The sequence below is a fragment of the Taeniopygia guttata genome, chromosome 9, assembly GCF_048771995.1.
Source record: "Taeniopygia guttata chromosome 9, bTaeGut7.mat, whole genome shotgun sequence".
NCBI lineage: Eukaryota > Metazoa > Chordata > Aves > Passeriformes > Estrildidae > Taeniopygia > Taeniopygia guttata.
In genome coordinates this window covers 21,787,823-21,803,946 of record NC_133034.1, presented here as the reverse complement: position 1 = coordinate 21,803,946, position 16,124 = coordinate 21,787,823, and the positions used below count along the sequence as shown (strand labels likewise).

Sequence of the window (16,124 nt, the reverse complement as noted above, 5' to 3'; positions counted from 1 at the left end):
TCTAATCAATCAAAGCAGTGGAACCAATTTTGAAGCTGTCACTTTTAATTTTTCCAATAAGAAAAAAATCGGGCATTTCATTCACAGTGCTGTTGTGATTCAAGCTCTTCAAACCTTTGCTCCACTGCATCAGCGCTTCAGAGCTGTACTTGAAAATGTGAAGAGCCGGCACAATTGCAGAGAAACTAAAATAAATTGATTTTTAGCAGTGAGAAGAAACCTGTTTCTTCATGTACCCTTAGACCTGCCTCACAAAACGTTCTTTTTTCCTTTCTTCCCTGTTTTCCTCCTCAGACCAAAAATAACTACAGCATAATGGTGATTTCATGCATGCAAAGGGCTGGCACTCATTAAAATTGATGTTATTGAGAGCTTGGTGCATAAATGCCAACAAAGGGCCAGAGAGCAGATGTGCTGGGTGCTGGGGTGGATGAGAGGATCCCTCCTGCCCCCGGCACAGGGTTCCTGTGGACACATCCACGATGGAGGAGCTGACCTGTGGGAGGAGGCAGGAACAGGCACAAGAAATGGCTGGAGAAATCCATCCCGGAAAGAACAGGCTGTTACACACCCTGGCACGGGCACTTTATGTACAGGGTAGGCGTGGGCTGCTCAGCCAGGAGCCATCAAATGGAGGCTTTGCAAAGCCTCCAGCCAGCAAACAGGAACATTCTGGTCAGGGGAACGTCAGGGGGAGTTCTGCCATTGCATTCCTGCCTCCCTGCACAGTCAGTGCCAGCCACAGCCATGGGCTGGCATTCACTTCTGCTTTTAGGGGTGGATGGCAGGTCCTGTAGGAGAGGGCAAACAGCAAAAACAGCAAAAACAGCAACAGTGTCCTCGAGTTGGGCCCCTACTTGAACCTGCCAGCTACTGAGGAAAATGAACTCTATTCCCCCCAAAGCCAGGACAACCCTGTAGAAAAGGGAAGGGATCCTTCCTACAAACCCATCCCTGAACTCCCTAGGTTCAGGACCGCTTCCAGTTTCACATTAACCTCACACCAAGACAATCTCAACTGTGATCCCACAACTCTTCTGCTGCTGGCAGGGAACCCAAGCAAGGCCAGCAGGACACCTTCAGCCTCAGCTGTGGCTGCCCTGTGTGACCCCACAGCCACCCAGCACCCCCGGGCTCAGCACCGTGCAGCGACTCTCCGGTCCCACATCTCTCCTGCTTGCTGGATTCCTCCTCAGGAGCCCAAGTGGGATTCAGCAGGCACGGAATCAGCAGGGGGATGCTGGAGTGGCAGCAGAGGCCGACAGTGTCACTCCTGAGTGGCTCTGATGTCAGTGCTGATGTCTCTTACCAAGCCCTGCCTCACCCTCCGGCTCTGTTGTCCTGGTTTATTGTGTCTGTCGAGGACACAGATTGGGTTTGGAAGTTCTGAAGATGCGGAGAGCCCTCTGGCATCTGAGGAAGGAGATGAAACCTAAGAAATGGAGAAGTTAATATGTTTTCAGTTTGCAAGAGAGCTTGGAAATGCCATTGATGCTTTATTAATCTCTTCTGCCCCCGGAGGACAACAGGCAGCTGCTTCCTCCTCTCTCTCTACTGAATTTCCTTTACTGGGAGTTAAAAGAGACAGGGGTAAGTTAATTTTATTTTGGAGACAGAGTGTTTTTGTCAATGCCTTTCATAATGCTTTTGGATTATTAAAACTCCTTTAAAACACAACTTTTTAATCTATTTAAGAAGTCCAATTTTCTTTCTATGCTGTTTCACCCCAGCAATTTCTTTCTCCCAGGAAAACCCAAATGACTCAAGTCTAGCCATTTTTATTGTTATTCTAGGCCTTTCCCCCTCACATCTTGACTGCTGATACAGAGCAAGGACAGAACTCATCCCAAGGCAGGATGAGGCCCCCAAACCAAGGAGAAATGACACCAAAGCCAAACGTTCTGACATGATCGGTTGTATTTTCAGTCCATTAATACACATTCATTTACCAAATACAAACAGAGTGGAAAGGAAAGCCATTGTTAGCAGGAATAAAGACACAAGACTGAAATCCAGCAGCCTTCACAGAAGGGATATTCAGTATCACAGCAGCACTGTCAAGGGAGGGACGCACAGAGACCTGCGCTCACACCCCAAGTGGAAGCTCTCCTTTTGTGGATTAGTTTAGCTAGAAACATAATTTTAAAAAAAACCCAAAAACAACAAAACATTCCCAAAATGGCACATCTTTTTTTTTTCATTTCCCTAGTGTCAGGACTAGGGAAATTTGGAATTATTTACATAGAGAAGATTTTATGAACATACACGGGAAGGTTAAAAAATGAATTATCACAAATACTGGAAAATATAACAAGAAAGCAGGCAGGGAAAGGAAAATAGGAAAAAAAATAGTGACACCCCAAGAAGATCATTGCATTCAGTGGTCGATGTGTGGTTAGTGGGGCTCCACCTTGATACACTGAGATTCACGTACCTTGATTCACTGCCATGCAGTTAACACTCTGGGATTAAAGCAGGATTCTGAAAAGCTCCTGGTTCCAGCAGGATCTCAGCAGTGCAGCAGTCACTGCTTGGTTGAAACCATGTGCAGAGTGAGTGCCACGAGCTGTGACAGTGTGTTCACATCTCGTGGGGCACCCAAGGGGTGCCAAGCTCTGCTCATATCCTGCTCTGGAGACCACTACTTTTCTTCCCCTTGGCCAGCACACCATGAAAGGCTCTGCTGCTGCTGAGAGGGGTCAGCTTAGCCCAGCAGGGATTTGGGGCTCTACATGCAGCAGGAGAGGAAAACGGCATTATCCTACAGTTCTCTCATACTTGTATGGGAGTGTCCCACAAACACAGCTCTGTGCCCAGATATTGCCCTGAATGTCCTTGCTACAAGTGTTCAAGGCTTGTTACACTGAAATAACAACAGCACATCTGCACTTGATTGTACAGGGATGCTCCCTCTGGAAGGAAAAAAGATATTGGAAATTATTCATGGAAAAGTCCCAACCAGGCAACACCTGCACTGAGGTTCTCCCAGGGACAGCACCAGGATTGCAAAATCATGCTGTGAAACTTGATCAAAAAAAAAGAAAATGGAGTGTTTGGGGTTTAATGGAGCACAGCTCACCAAGTCACGGGACAAATTGAGACCAAGAGATCAGGTACTGAGCTGATCTCTTTGCCTCTTCCATGCAGCACTGGAGTGGTTCTCTTATAAATTGTTTTTTAGTACAGTTCTTCTTGCAGACAATGACATTTTATCCCTCATTTTTTAAATCATGCATTAACTTTACAGTGAAACATTTATCCAGCCCAATATCTATACAACAAAACACATATTTTAAAACATCAGACTATTAAAATTTAAGGAAAGGAGCGTGAGTTCTCAAACTGATTCCTGTTAAAGAATAAATTAAAGGGAAAATAAGTGTTCTACTTGGATTGAATTACAAAATAATGTCTGAGCCTGGGAGAAGTTCTCATTTCCTATAGGTTTAACAAATAAATGTCACAAAAAACAGCTGGTGTTTCTGGGGTTGCTAGTGCTCAAATCCACATTACCTGTTCCAGCTCTGGGTATCGTGGGTGACCTGCTCCAGTTTGAGGCCCACACTGGTATGACAGACTAAGAAGTAGTGATTGTTCAGGTGCACAGATAACTCTCTCAAGGTGTTCCACTTCATGGGCTTCTTAATATAAGAAACAAACCTGAAGCAGACAGGACAGAAGGAGCCAGCTCCAAACAGCACAGAACCAGCAGGACCTTCACCGAGTGGCTCCAGCCCTGCTGCGTGTGTGGGGTGAGCAGTGCTGCTTCCATAGGGAACTCGGTGGCCCCACAAGCCCTGGGGATGCTGGGGTCTCCTCACTGTGCTGAGGCTGCACACCCTGCTTGTATTTGAATGATTCTAAATTCCCGGTGTCAGGAATTTAGCACCAACACAAGGTAGGGATGGTCAGTGCAGTGCCTCTTGATCCCACAGAGGGAAACCTCCTCCCAAGACAGAGCCAACATCAGGCCTGTCTGCTGCCTCAACAATGAGAGACCTTCTTAATTAGCACCTTTTCATACCAAATCAGTCAATTACCTCTCCCCCCATGGCTCTGCTGTCTCTGGGGACCAGCAGCTATCACACGTGGGCTGAGCACTGCAGAATCTGAGTGGTTGTTCCCCAAAGCAGCCTGGCAGAGGGGAGTTAACACCTCTGGAGTTAGGAAGTCCCAACAATTAGCAACCTACTATTTTAAAAGACAATGAAGGGATAATTTAACAATTATAAAAACCTTCGCTAATATGAGGATGAGGAGAATAAGAGCACTTAGAAGGTGACAGGAGTGTTGCACTTCAAGGTTCAGTGTGTAGGTGGTGGGGTTGAACACTTTCTGACTCTGAACATGGATCTGTGTGACTGACAAGGATCCTCTGGCAGGCTGTAATTGTTTAAAGTCAGCAGCATCAGTCAAACTACAACAGCTAAAAACATCAGGAGAGAAAAGCTCTGAACCTGCACTGATGTGAAATCTCAGGGCACCTTTGATCTTTCTCCATTGGGAATAGTCAGGGCACACATTGCTTTGGCTCTGCAGGGGGTGACCCCGGGTCAGCTTTTTTAAGGGAACAAAATATCAAGGGAACATATTTATGTGCTTACAGCGTGCCAGGTAAAACCATCAACCCCCTGGACTCAATCACATAAAATGCTGCACATGCACTTTCCAAAGGTGAACCAGACCACAGATGCCAGAAAGGAGGGTAAAAGGCAACATCATCTACAAAACACAGGTGTAAAACAGTGGAGGCTGTAGGAATGGGCTGAGATTTGGAAGAACATCTGGGGTTTGTTCCCAATTTGGGTGATGCAGCAAGGACAGAATAAGCTGGTGCCTACTTACAGGTCTGAACACAGAAGGCAATCAGCTAAAAAGTCACGCCAGGTACGTTTTGGGGATAACTAGGCAACCAGGGGGATCCTTTTCCAGTTAAAAAAACTGCTGGAAAAGCCAGGAAAAAGAATAAACTCTTCTGTGATCTAAAATAAATACCAGTTCACTGGGCCTTTTGACCAAGGAGTGTTGGGCACAGGTATAACCCTGGGAAGGGAAGAGATGCCCGGATGCAGGAGCAGCAGAAGAGCTCAGCCTCCTACTCCTCCATATCCAACTCTCCTTAAGTGTTTCCTAATGCTCCGTTTCTCCAGCAGCTGACAGCACTGCAGACTGCCAGGAACACCTCAGGTTGGAGCTGGACATGAAATTGGGAGACATGGCCTCACTGCAGGATGGAGCACGGGGTAAGACCCAGGCTGGTGCCCACCACACGAGGTCCTAACCCAGGAACTGTAGTGTTTTTCCCGGGATGCTGGATTGAACTGCTGCTGCTCTGTACAGGGAGGTGCAAAAGAGCTTTGGAAACCTTACAGCAATGGAAAACTGGAATGTGCATACTGAGTTTTACCTCTGCTTGGGAAGACACGTCCTGCATGACTGAACTCAAGGTCGTGGCTGGCTCAGTAACAAAGCAGAGCAGAGACAAGGCTTTGTCATCTGCTCCCCTTCCCCCTTGCATTCATCCCATCTACAGATCCACACAGCAGCTTGGTCTGAGCATGGTGTCAGCTTAATGGCCTTTCCCTTCTTTTAAATAGGGGGAGAGGGATGGAAATGAAAATCTACCCATATGCTGCAAGATGAATGCACAAGCAGAGTGCAGAGCTTGGTTCAGATCACTCTGGTTTTTGAGTCTCAGTCCTGTTACAGCAGTGCCTTGGCTTCCCCCAGCTCTGGACACCTCAGGCTTGAGCTGGAACCTTGATCCTCTCCTGAGGAAAACAGTCACACTCAGTGGGACCAGGCTGTCGTGCAGTGCCTGCAAAGGCCAGCAAACTCCAGTGATCTCCAGCACCTCCAGCTCCACTGAGACTGCCCTCTCCAAGCCTGAGGGCTGCTGATTGCTCCAGCTGCAATAGGAAGAGGATTTTTTTCCCCAAAAGGGACGAAGAGATCGAAATGCTGATTCTGATACAGGATTGTTAGGCTGTTTCCCTTTAAAAAGTGAAACACCTACACTTTGAAAGCTGCAGGACAGCCCGAGGCAGCAGCAAATGGCACTTCCCAACAGTGGCAGGGCTGCACAACGTGCTCTGATGGCGTGTGGAAGGGGTGAGATGGGGAACTCCAGCGAGCCAAAGTGCAGATACCCAAAGCCTGAGAAGCAGCACAGGCAGCCCAGGACCCACAGCACGATCACAGTACGAACGCAGCCACAGGATACAGCTGGCAGTGGTGACAACATCGACTGGAGTCAGTTCCTGTCCTAGGAAGCAGCCTGCATCCTTCAGATGCTCAGAACATGCCTGAAGAAATAACTCCTCTAGACGTTAAACTTCTCAACTGCCACAATTTCCAAGTTTTTCTGTTCCTCTTGTGTGCTAGTGTTGATTTGCTTTAAGTTCCTCCACCAAAATCCTTCTGAAGGGCTCATTACCTTGGTGGAGAAACTTTTAGTCTTCTTTCACTTTTCAAAATCCCATATTTTTCATTAACTTCTCTCCTGAGAACATGACCTTAAAAGGCCAAGCAGTCTGCATCTTCTTAAGTCCAAACCTCCATGGGTACCATGGACTCCTTTGTTCCGACGGAGGGAAGCAAGTACTCTTCCTCCAGAAAACGGAAGGGGAATTGTACTAAAAACCCACGAATCTTTTTTAATTCTTCTGCTGCTTTCACAGGATCATCATTTGCTAATTTGGGCTTGTTGATGAAATCACGCAGTTGGGTTAAATTATTCACCTGGTCACTGGGAAGGCATCGAAACACCTGCTCAAAACAGAAAAAAGAAGTCACTGTAGTGTAAGGGAAATGCAGCAATGCAGAGTTCCTGAGAAAGAACCAAGCATCCAGTGCAAATTCCCCAGGATGGGAGTGACTGAATTATCAGCCCAGAGAACAGGGAGGGAAGAGGTATGTGCCTGCCCTCGATGAGGCTGGAGCAGGCAGAGGAGAAGCTCCAGGGCCTTTTCTGATCACTGCAAAAGCTCATTAAAAGACAAAAGTAAAATTTGCTTCTACTCCAGTTACACTGTGGCTAATTACAAGTTGTCACTACACCATGGCCTTTCACTGGAGCTACAGCTGATACAAACACAAGGAGAAATCTGATCTGCTGCCTTCATGGGTGCTGTCACACTGAGAACGCACCAGCTCGTTCACAGCTCTTGCATCTGACACTACTCATTCCTGCAAAACATCTCTGAAGGTCCAACCCCGGGAACTGGACCTGCTCTCTCTGCCCTCCCTGTGCTGCTGCTCCCACTGCCATCTGCTGCCTCTGTGTGGGATGGAGGGAGGGGGAAGCTGCTGTGCTCCTCACTTTATCAAAGATGGTGGCATTCCGAGCTGCTGTGGCAATCCACACCTCCTTGAAGAATTTGTCACAGACGGGATCCTGGTGTTCTGGATTGAGGTCGGAGCCGCCAAGGACAACCCTGAGAAGACAAAGGGATGGATGCTCACGGAGGCTGAAGCACTGGGCACGCCCCTCTTGATAAATGCCAGGAGACAAGAAGTTTCCTTGGGACTTGCCAAACCCTGTGTGCTCCCAGCACCCTCCCACTCCCATCCCCTGTGATAATCCCTCAGCTCTAAAGCTGCTTGATTTTCTCCTTTTCTTCTGTGCAGTAACTATCCAGATGGGAAATAGGGTGGGGAAAAAAAAAAATAAAAAGGCCTTAAACTAAAAATGGCCGTGTTGTGGGCCAGATGGCTGCACCCAGCAAAGAAGCTTCCTTTAAAAAGTGACACTGCCACCCAAGATTGAGAGAGTGTGCAAGCAGGATCTGGAGGGGAAACACCACTTGTTTATGAGCTCTGCTAGTGAAATCCTGGAGCGAAATAATTTGTAAAATCAAGCTACCAAGCTGTGAACAGCAGCAGAGTGAGGAACAGCAGCAAAACCCTGGGCTAAGCCCAGGCCAAGCAGAGCTAGACCTGGGCAGGCAGTGGCAGCCCACTGGTTTGAAAGGCTGTGGGGGCAGGTGAAGGCTGAGCAAGCCCCCCATGTCCCTGCCATGCCCAGACCCACCTGAAGCAGCGCAGGCGGAGGGACTGGGCGAACCTCCCGGCGCTGTACTCCTGGCCGTCCATGACCGAGGGGACGGTGTCGCTGTCCTGCACGATGATGGCCATCTCACTGTCCCTCTTGCCCAGCATGCTGCGGTCGTTGATGTTGGCAGAGCCTGGGCAGGGCACGAGAGGCACAGGAGTTGTGTCACTGCTGCTCCAGCTGCTCCTGCACACCCTCCATCACCACCCGCCACCCCGGGGACCTCCTCGGCTCCATGGGCTTCTCCAGGTAAAACCCCAACCTGATGCATTCAGATCTTAGCTTTTAGGTTTTTCAGATCTTGTGCTGCATTAGTGTGTAACTCTGAACTCCATACAGAGTAAGCTCTCTTCACATTTTGGTCAGATCCTTCTAAGCCTGAGAGCGGAGGACACCGTCTGCCTCAGGCCCCAAAAAGTATAAACAAAAGTGAATCAGGGCGGGGAGCTAATTGGGAGTATATAACTTCATTACATGAAGCTATAATTAGAGAATTAGCCCAATATACAAATAGACCAAACTTGTCTCTGTCTGAGAAACTCATGACCATTGTCCATCTTGGGTGTACCCCCCTGGGGAGGCTTTGTCTAACCTTAATGTACCTGAAGGCCCTTCAATAAATATATCTGCTTTCATCTTTTTTACTTTGTCTGGCCTCTGTTTCTAGGTAAGCCCATTCCAGGCACCAAAGGGGAGTCACCTTCCTTATGGAAACACAGACCCTGAGAGGAACTGGGGGAAAGAAAAAAAACCCAACTAATTTTTGTAGGCTTCAATGAAGAAAATTAAGATGCACAGGCTGTACAAAAATCTACCCTCAAGCTTATAAGTACAGAGAATAAAAACTAAGACAGCCCCCCAGACCATCTCAGCTCCTGCTGTGATATCAAACCACCTCAGAGCCACCCTGTGCAGTGGAGACAGGATCAGGCCCCTGAGAAGGTGACAGAGGAGCAAACCTCACCACAGGTCATATAAGAGCACTTCTCTGAAGGGAGGGAGTACTTTGAGTCTTGTAAAAATCTGATATTAAAGTATTCATTGGCAAAGTTTTTATTGCTCATATAACAGCTCAAAAAGGGCTTCTTTAAAGAAACAGGCTGAAATTCTGCTGCAGTGTAGAACTCTGAGCCTGAACACTCTTGTCTTGTTTCATGTTCTCATAATAAATATGGTAAGAGAAGAGAATGAAATGATATCTATTACTCCCTATAGCATATTGTCCCATTCTTAGGAAACTGAGCTGATACATGACACATGTTGTCCAAACCTTCCAAATTTTACAGCACATTCTGTTCTTTCAGGAACAGATGACAAGTCTCACAAGTCTTCCTGCTAGAGCAGAGTTTGATACAAGACAGATGGACAATATTCCCTGCCCTGGGATTCTCTTCACGGTTTCACACAGATTTAAAAGATTTTAGAAAAACAAATGAAATTACAACCCTCTGAATCTTTTCTTCCCTCTTGATGAAGTTATGAGTTTGTATTTTTTTTTTGTTTTTTTTTTTGAGACAGCAAAATATTTCTCAGGAAAGAAATGACAACACAGAAAAGTCCATGGCCCTGCAGCCTGCACCGTGCATGGGGATGGGAAGGGATTGATCCAGGTATATCCCAGTACCCCAAACCCCTCCTGAGAGCCCCTGCTCACCGATTATAACCGTGTTGTCATCAGCAATGAGCAGTTTGCTGTGCACATAGATGAGCTCTGTGACCAGTTTTCCTTCCAGCTCTGCATATGTTCGAAGGCCACAGAATGATATGTAGTTTATCCACTTATCTCCGACTGAAAATTAAAAGACAAGAAAACTGATTGGATGAGGGAGGTGGAAGAGAAAAAAAATATATCTTGTTTACATGAAGACCCCTATGAATAACAGTTCACTTTTGACTTTTTAAACTTATAAATGAACAGATTACATAAGTTTTTTGGTTTTTTTTGAAATAGACTTGAAAATTTGCTTGTGAGCTCACTGTGCTGCTCTGAACTGCTGCCTGTTCAGACTCCTGCTTCAGTGAGAAATGACTCCAATCTCCTGGGCACAGCACAATAGGTGGACTGTGAGACTGTTTTCTGCAGATCCTGCAGAAAGGAGGCTGGAAGCAGGTGTTTTGTTCATGGTCAGTATGGCAAATGTGTCCTAATGCACTTGTGTGCAGTTCAGATTTACACCAGGACCTAGAACAAATGAGGCATTATGCACAGTCCTAACGTTTGTGATATGTGGGTTCACACAGTGCTCCAATTCTCAGCAGAGCAAATTCCAGCAGGATTCCTCATGGCAAGGAAACAGCCTCCAAAAACCTGCTTAGGCAGGTTCTTCCTCTCAACATCTGACAACTGCCAGAAACAAACCCTGTGTGGGATCCACACTGAGGGCTCATGGCTCCCAGAAGCATGACCCTGCTCAGGATGTTTTCCAAATAACACAACCCTGAGCAGCTGCAACTGTGCTGTGCTCCTCCCTGGGGTGTTCCCCTCCTCTGGATCAGGGCTGCAGCCAGGTCTGAAGCCTGACAAGTGGCCATGGCTTGTGTGACCTGACAGAGCTTGCCATGGGAGGACAGGCAAGGAGGAGGTCGCTCTCAGCCCCACGAGCCCGTGGCATGTGCTGCATAACGTGTCACAGATGCATCCATCAAACAGCAGCATCCAAAGTAAACAGCACAGAGGAGAGGAATAAAGTTCTTACCCTCTGCCTTCAGCTGGCCCAGGATGGAGTTTTCCCCTCGGCACATGGTCCTGGAAGGAAGGTAGGCAGCCATCAGCACCCCTGTGGCTGCTGACAGCAGCTTGTGCTGGAGCAGAACCGAGTGGGGTGAATCACAAACACAGCAGGAGAAACAGGGTGCTTCCAGAGCACATTTTTTTCCCCAAATGACTGTTACTACATCTAGGACTGCTCATGTTCCAAAAGGAGCTCATACCAACCTGCAGGGAGCACCCTGCACTCATATCAAACACTCAGAGCTTGTAATTCATCCTGTAAGACTGAAAACTCTTTTCCATAGACAGAGATCACAGCCAGTGTCTCTGGGGGCTCTGTCCAGGGGGCAGCCAGAGGGAAGCCCTGGGTTCCCACAGGGTACCTGTAGTTGAAGTGCATGATGGCCTGCAGCGCGTTCCCCCCGCCCGTCGAGATGTCCCCTTCGAAGCCGGGCAGCAGCGGGATCACCACGTACACTCGGAAGCGCTTGTTCTCCCTGGAACACGGAGTGTGGGGAATGTCAGCCTGGGAGGGTCACACCAGCCTGGACAAGCCACAGCTTCACACAAGGTGAAGTCCCCTCAGTTTCACTTCCCCAGAGATGGTTCCAATCCAAGGCCACCACACAAATTTTAAGGGAGCAAAGTGTGAAGTGCATTTCCAGTTTCAGGAAATCACCACCTGCCATCAGCGCTTCTCTGAGTGCTCCTTCAGGAGCAGAGCAAATAATTTACTCTCAGCAAACAATAAAAGAAGCTAAAGGAAAATAAACACATTTTTACTGAAATTCTGGGTCAGGCTAATAATGTTTGAGATGTGTCTGCCACTACAGAAGTTTGTTTGAGCACCCCAATAGGCCAGTCACAGCGATACTGGTGCAGACTGGTGGGGACAGCTGCAGAGCTTACAGAGCTCTCACAGGCAGAAACCCAAAACCTCACCCAAAGTTCCCACTGCCTCCCAGTTTTCAGAAGTCAGAAACAGCACAAAGGTGGAAAAAGTTCAGGGAACAAGCAAAACATTGATCACTGCGGGAAGGCAAATATATCCTTAATATACCACAGAAGCCAAAAATCTCAGTTCCAGAGTTCTCCAAACTAATCCATACGCTAATCCTGATCCCATTCAGAACAAAAGCTACTATTGTGGCACTGCTTGGGGCTTTTCTCAAAGCTCTCTTTGGGTTTTCTCTGCTTACAAATGCCAGGTGCATCTGCTCTGAGAGCACTTTCCAGGTGCCCCTGGGTGCTGGGAATTCCCTGCTCCGTGCCACGGAGGAGGAAGAGGACGAGGACAATGCTCCATGGAAGGATGCTGCCACTAGATGGCAAACACAGTTTAATCAGCACAAAACCATTTCAGAAACACTCTGAGGATGAGCCAGTCTGCAGTTTTTGCCAGCAGCACTCCTTCCTCGGGCAAGCCATGCCTGTGAATTTAGGGGTGTGGGAATTGTGAAGCACCGGGGTCCTTCCTGAGCTGGGAGGGAGACAGTGAGGACCTGTGTGTCTCATTTCAACCAGAACTTCCAGCTGTGCTGGGCACTGCAGACTGGCTCTGGTTCACCAGCAGAGCTCAGAAATAGTTAATGAGGCCTTACCCAGGCACAAGACACTGTGAAATCAAGTCTGTTTGTATCATGAGAAAGGTCTACCAACAAAAACATTCCCCAAAAAGCAGCTTGTTTGTATAAGGACAGTGTTTACTAAATTGCTTAGAGAGCCACCCATGGAAAAAAAGAGGAAACTAAGAAAACATTATTAATAACATCAGTAGAAAATATTTAGTCTAGAAGAGTAAGAAGTATACAAGCTCACTACAGACCTTAATTTATAATTGATCTGTTCTCCTGAGGCAGTTTGGAAAATTAACAGTATGATACAAACCATTTAGGTCTGAATTTACTTTTAATCTTAGGTAATGCAGCTCCTGTGGCCTTGCAGACATTTCCTGCACTCTGGTGGCTGTCTTAGGTTAGTTGCCTTATCCAAGTGGGAATTTCCAAACTCAAGTGCAAAAAGGAACAAAATTCCTGCAACCTTGAAGAGAGAACCTCTGGAAAAGCAGGCCCTGCAGAGTTCTGGACAACTACAATATGTAAAAAATAATCCATGCAAGAAAACATCTCCGCGTGTGGTGAAAAAGCCCATGAGAGATGAAAGGGAAGAGTTTAGAAAGTTTCCTGTATTTCAGCCCAGCAGGAGCAGGGTACAGTTTTATACTATGAAATGTATGTCTCAAAGAGACTCCAGGGGAGCAACCCTAAGCAAGGCTGCCCAGGATCAAAGTGAAAACAAGCCACTACCTGTGGCATTAATGTTAACACAGGGTGAGGTGTGCTGAAGGAGTGTCTAAAACATGGCTGGATTCAATCCATCCAGGAACAAACAACGGTCCCCTTGCAAAGAATGGAGGTGGTGAACACCCTCCAGCATGTACCAGAAAAAGTTGTTCAAACAATAGCAGAACTCTGCAGTCAAATCCTCAAAATGTGTTTGCTTCCCCAATTTGAAGCCGCTCCTCTCTAGGTGATTTAAATAAACTACAAATCTCAGTTCGAGCTTCCCACCCACAAAATTGCCTGACCACCCAGCTCAAGGCAAATTGGCAATGGAGCAAAGGTGTCACTGAACCGGAGCACAAAGGACTTGCATTTAAACAAGAAGTTAAAAATACATTTACATTGGGGTAAATCCAGAAAATCACTCTCTGCATGCAAAGAAACCACTCAGGAGTCTCACTGCTGCAAATGCAGATGTTTGACCCCTTCAGTTCTGTGTTGGCACAGCTACTGCTCTGCTGTGGCCACTGAGGGGTTATTTTTTGTACCCCACCATGGAAATGCACCTGAAGAGTTCCACTGCCTCATTAAGAACAGGTTACCTGTGAGCTTTAAGAATCCTCTGAGCAATTGCATCACCAATCTTGTTCCAGACAACTTTGTCATCAGCACAGCTAATAAAAAACTGGTTCTGCAGGAAAAGCAAGCAAAGCTACTGTCAGACACTGCCAGCAACCAACCCAAAATATCTGCATGCTTTATTTCAGACCAAGAGCAACTAAAGATAGCTGGGTTTGTGTGCCATTGGAGTGGAGCCTTTTTTAAATTATGATTAAATGATATGTGTGTCTGTGCTTGCTCAGGGAATGAATTAGTCCTTATTAACCACACTCCTTAGAAAGTTCATGTGAAGAGCAACCTAACAAGAGCCTAACTAAAAAAAAAAAAAAAAAAAAAAAAAAAGGGAGGAGAAAAAGCATCTCCATTCAGCCAGCACTGAGTGTCACTCTGACACAAGAGATTGCTGCAGCTGAAGGCTGTGTGGATGAAGAGCTGCCCTGTGGATGGGAGGTTTGGGCATGCACAAGGGACACTGCAAAGGCACTGAGGGGACAGGGAGACTATTGCACAGGCCATGAATGCTGCTGGCAATTTTGCAAAGAGCGTTATAAAGGAGAGGTCTACGTTTTTCCACCTCGTGGTCAGATGGCTGTCAGGGTACACAGCCATCAGTCTGGCCTGAAGACCACTGAAGGTAAAGGATCTGTCTAAATGCATAAAAGCTTAGGACCAAACCTCAAGAAGTAATTAGCCTCCTGATGGCTACAAGCCGTGCCCAGAGCATCAGGACCCTCCTGCCTTCCCTCCCTGCCACTGACCTCAATGTAGATGTAGTGCTTGCTGTTCTCTATCACGCTGATGTAGGCTTTGTGGATGGACTCCTCGTGGTATTTAATGCCAGCAGACCAGTCAGCAGCAGAGCGGATCACCTGGAAAGCAAGAGAGAGACACCTTCAGCTCTGTCCATCCAGGATAGCACCATGGCACCTGAATTATCCCAGGGCAAGGCTCTTCCCTGGCACAGCCAGGCTTTCACTAAATTAGGTAGTAAGTGCAACATTTGTAGTGCATTTTTAATGGTGAGAGAGGGCAGTCAGAAATAGTATTAATGCTTAGCAAGATTAGAAGCATAAGAGCCCTGTTCCATTGCTGTACTACTGGTCTCTCCTACCTGAGCAGCTCCAGATGCTTGCTCCTGCTTAAGGTCTTATGCTAAATTGCTTTTAAAACAACCTAAATTTCCAAGCTTTGGGGATGCACATCCCCATCAGTGATCTCTGCCCAGCACTTGAAAGCTGTTCTCCAGCTGGGGCAGGGTGTTTTTCCCCCAAGGAGGCTGCACAGAACCATACAGTCAGTCTGATAACAGTCTGACAATGCAGGCCATGCCTTTGTCCTCATCACTTGAGGTCATTTGTTTCTTTTGCCAATTCTTGCACGGTCCAATTTGTGATGATACAACTTCAAATTTTTTTTGTTCAGCTACCCACATTTATTTCTTAGTTTTTACTGGAAATCCACTTTTAAAGTAGATTCCTTCAGGATCGCCAGGGCATGTCCTGCCCCTCCACCCTGCAGTTTTTGTGCAAAAGAGCCCAACCAACATGAGGAACAACCTTTGTTTGTGCTCTGGGCCAGGCTGAGCAAGCCCCACAGTAGTTAGTATCAGTTAGTATCCTGTCTCCCCAAGCCAGAGATGCTGTGGCACCTCCTGCTCCTGCACTCTGAGTCAAGAGGCAGCCACACTACACCCCAAGTGACGCTTTTCTAGATGGAAATATAGCTTTTAATTAAGTGTTAGCAGAGTACGTGCTTGGGAGAATAGTCACTTGTTATTAGCCTCTCTCTTTAAACGTTGTCAAGACAAAAACATTGAAACAATAGCCTTAAAATATCTCACTATAACCACTATACTGGAACTGAGGGCCAGTCCCACACAGCACAAGACCGAGGGGATGGGGATCTGTGAAATGTGTGTGTCAGTTCCAGCAAAATCCTGATCTCCTGGGAATCCACCAAACCAATCCTCTTGTCTCCAGAGGCGCCCTGGAGGTGGCACTTGGGGCCGTGGCTGTTTAACAGCAGATGGCTCCTGAGCTAACTCCTTCACCTGGACAAGAGCTTTCTCCCACATCTGCTTTTCCCAGTAAAAAACAGGCCCTGCAACTCTTGTATTTGGCTGCTCTCTTGGCCAACAGGAGGGTGCACTCTGCAGTCTCCCTGAGTGTTGGGGTCACAGATGTTGGATTGAGGGAGCCAGCCTGAATAAAAGTGCTGTCACAGCCTTTAGCAGTGCCAAACAGCTGCCCTTTGCCTGCACAAGCCCCTGCAAGGCCATGCTGATCATTCCCAAAGGTTTTTAATCACTCATTTGGTTTACAAAGCCAAGGCTGAGAGTTCCCACTCATCCCAAGCTGGGCACTGCTGAAACAACACTGAGCACCATGGCAGACTGAGATCTTGAACAAAATTCCACCACTGGCATTAATAAGCTGGTACTGGCATTAATAAGAACAGA

At 47.1% G+C, this 16,124-nt stretch overlaps 1 protein-coding gene across 3 annotated transcripts in view; it reads right to left on the bottom strand.

Annotated features, from left to right (window-relative positions):
• Positions 1-1,899: 1,899 nt before the first annotated feature.
• Positions 1,900-16,124, bottom strand: part of PLD1 (phospholipase D1) — a 72,264-nt gene continuing 58,039 nt past the window's right edge. For all 3 annotated transcript variants that reach the window (XM_072933657.1, XM_030280907.4, XM_030280906.4), the window contains 8 exons: positions 14,425-14,535; positions 13,648-13,736; positions 11,147-11,260; positions 10,750-10,799; positions 9,708-9,842; positions 8,033-8,186; positions 7,322-7,436; positions 1,900-6,768 (listed from right to left, as the gene is read on the bottom strand). In XM_072933657.1, the coding sequence (XP_072789758.1) occupies positions 6,544-6,768; positions 7,322-7,436; positions 8,033-8,186; positions 9,708-9,842; positions 10,750-10,799; positions 11,147-11,260; positions 13,648-13,736; positions 14,425-14,535 (993 nt within the window). In that variant the 3' untranslated portion in view covers positions 1,900-6,543. The remainder of the gene's footprint in view (positions 6,769-7,321; positions 7,437-8,032; positions 8,187-9,707; positions 9,843-10,749; positions 10,800-11,146; positions 11,261-13,647; positions 13,737-14,424; positions 14,536-16,124) is intronic.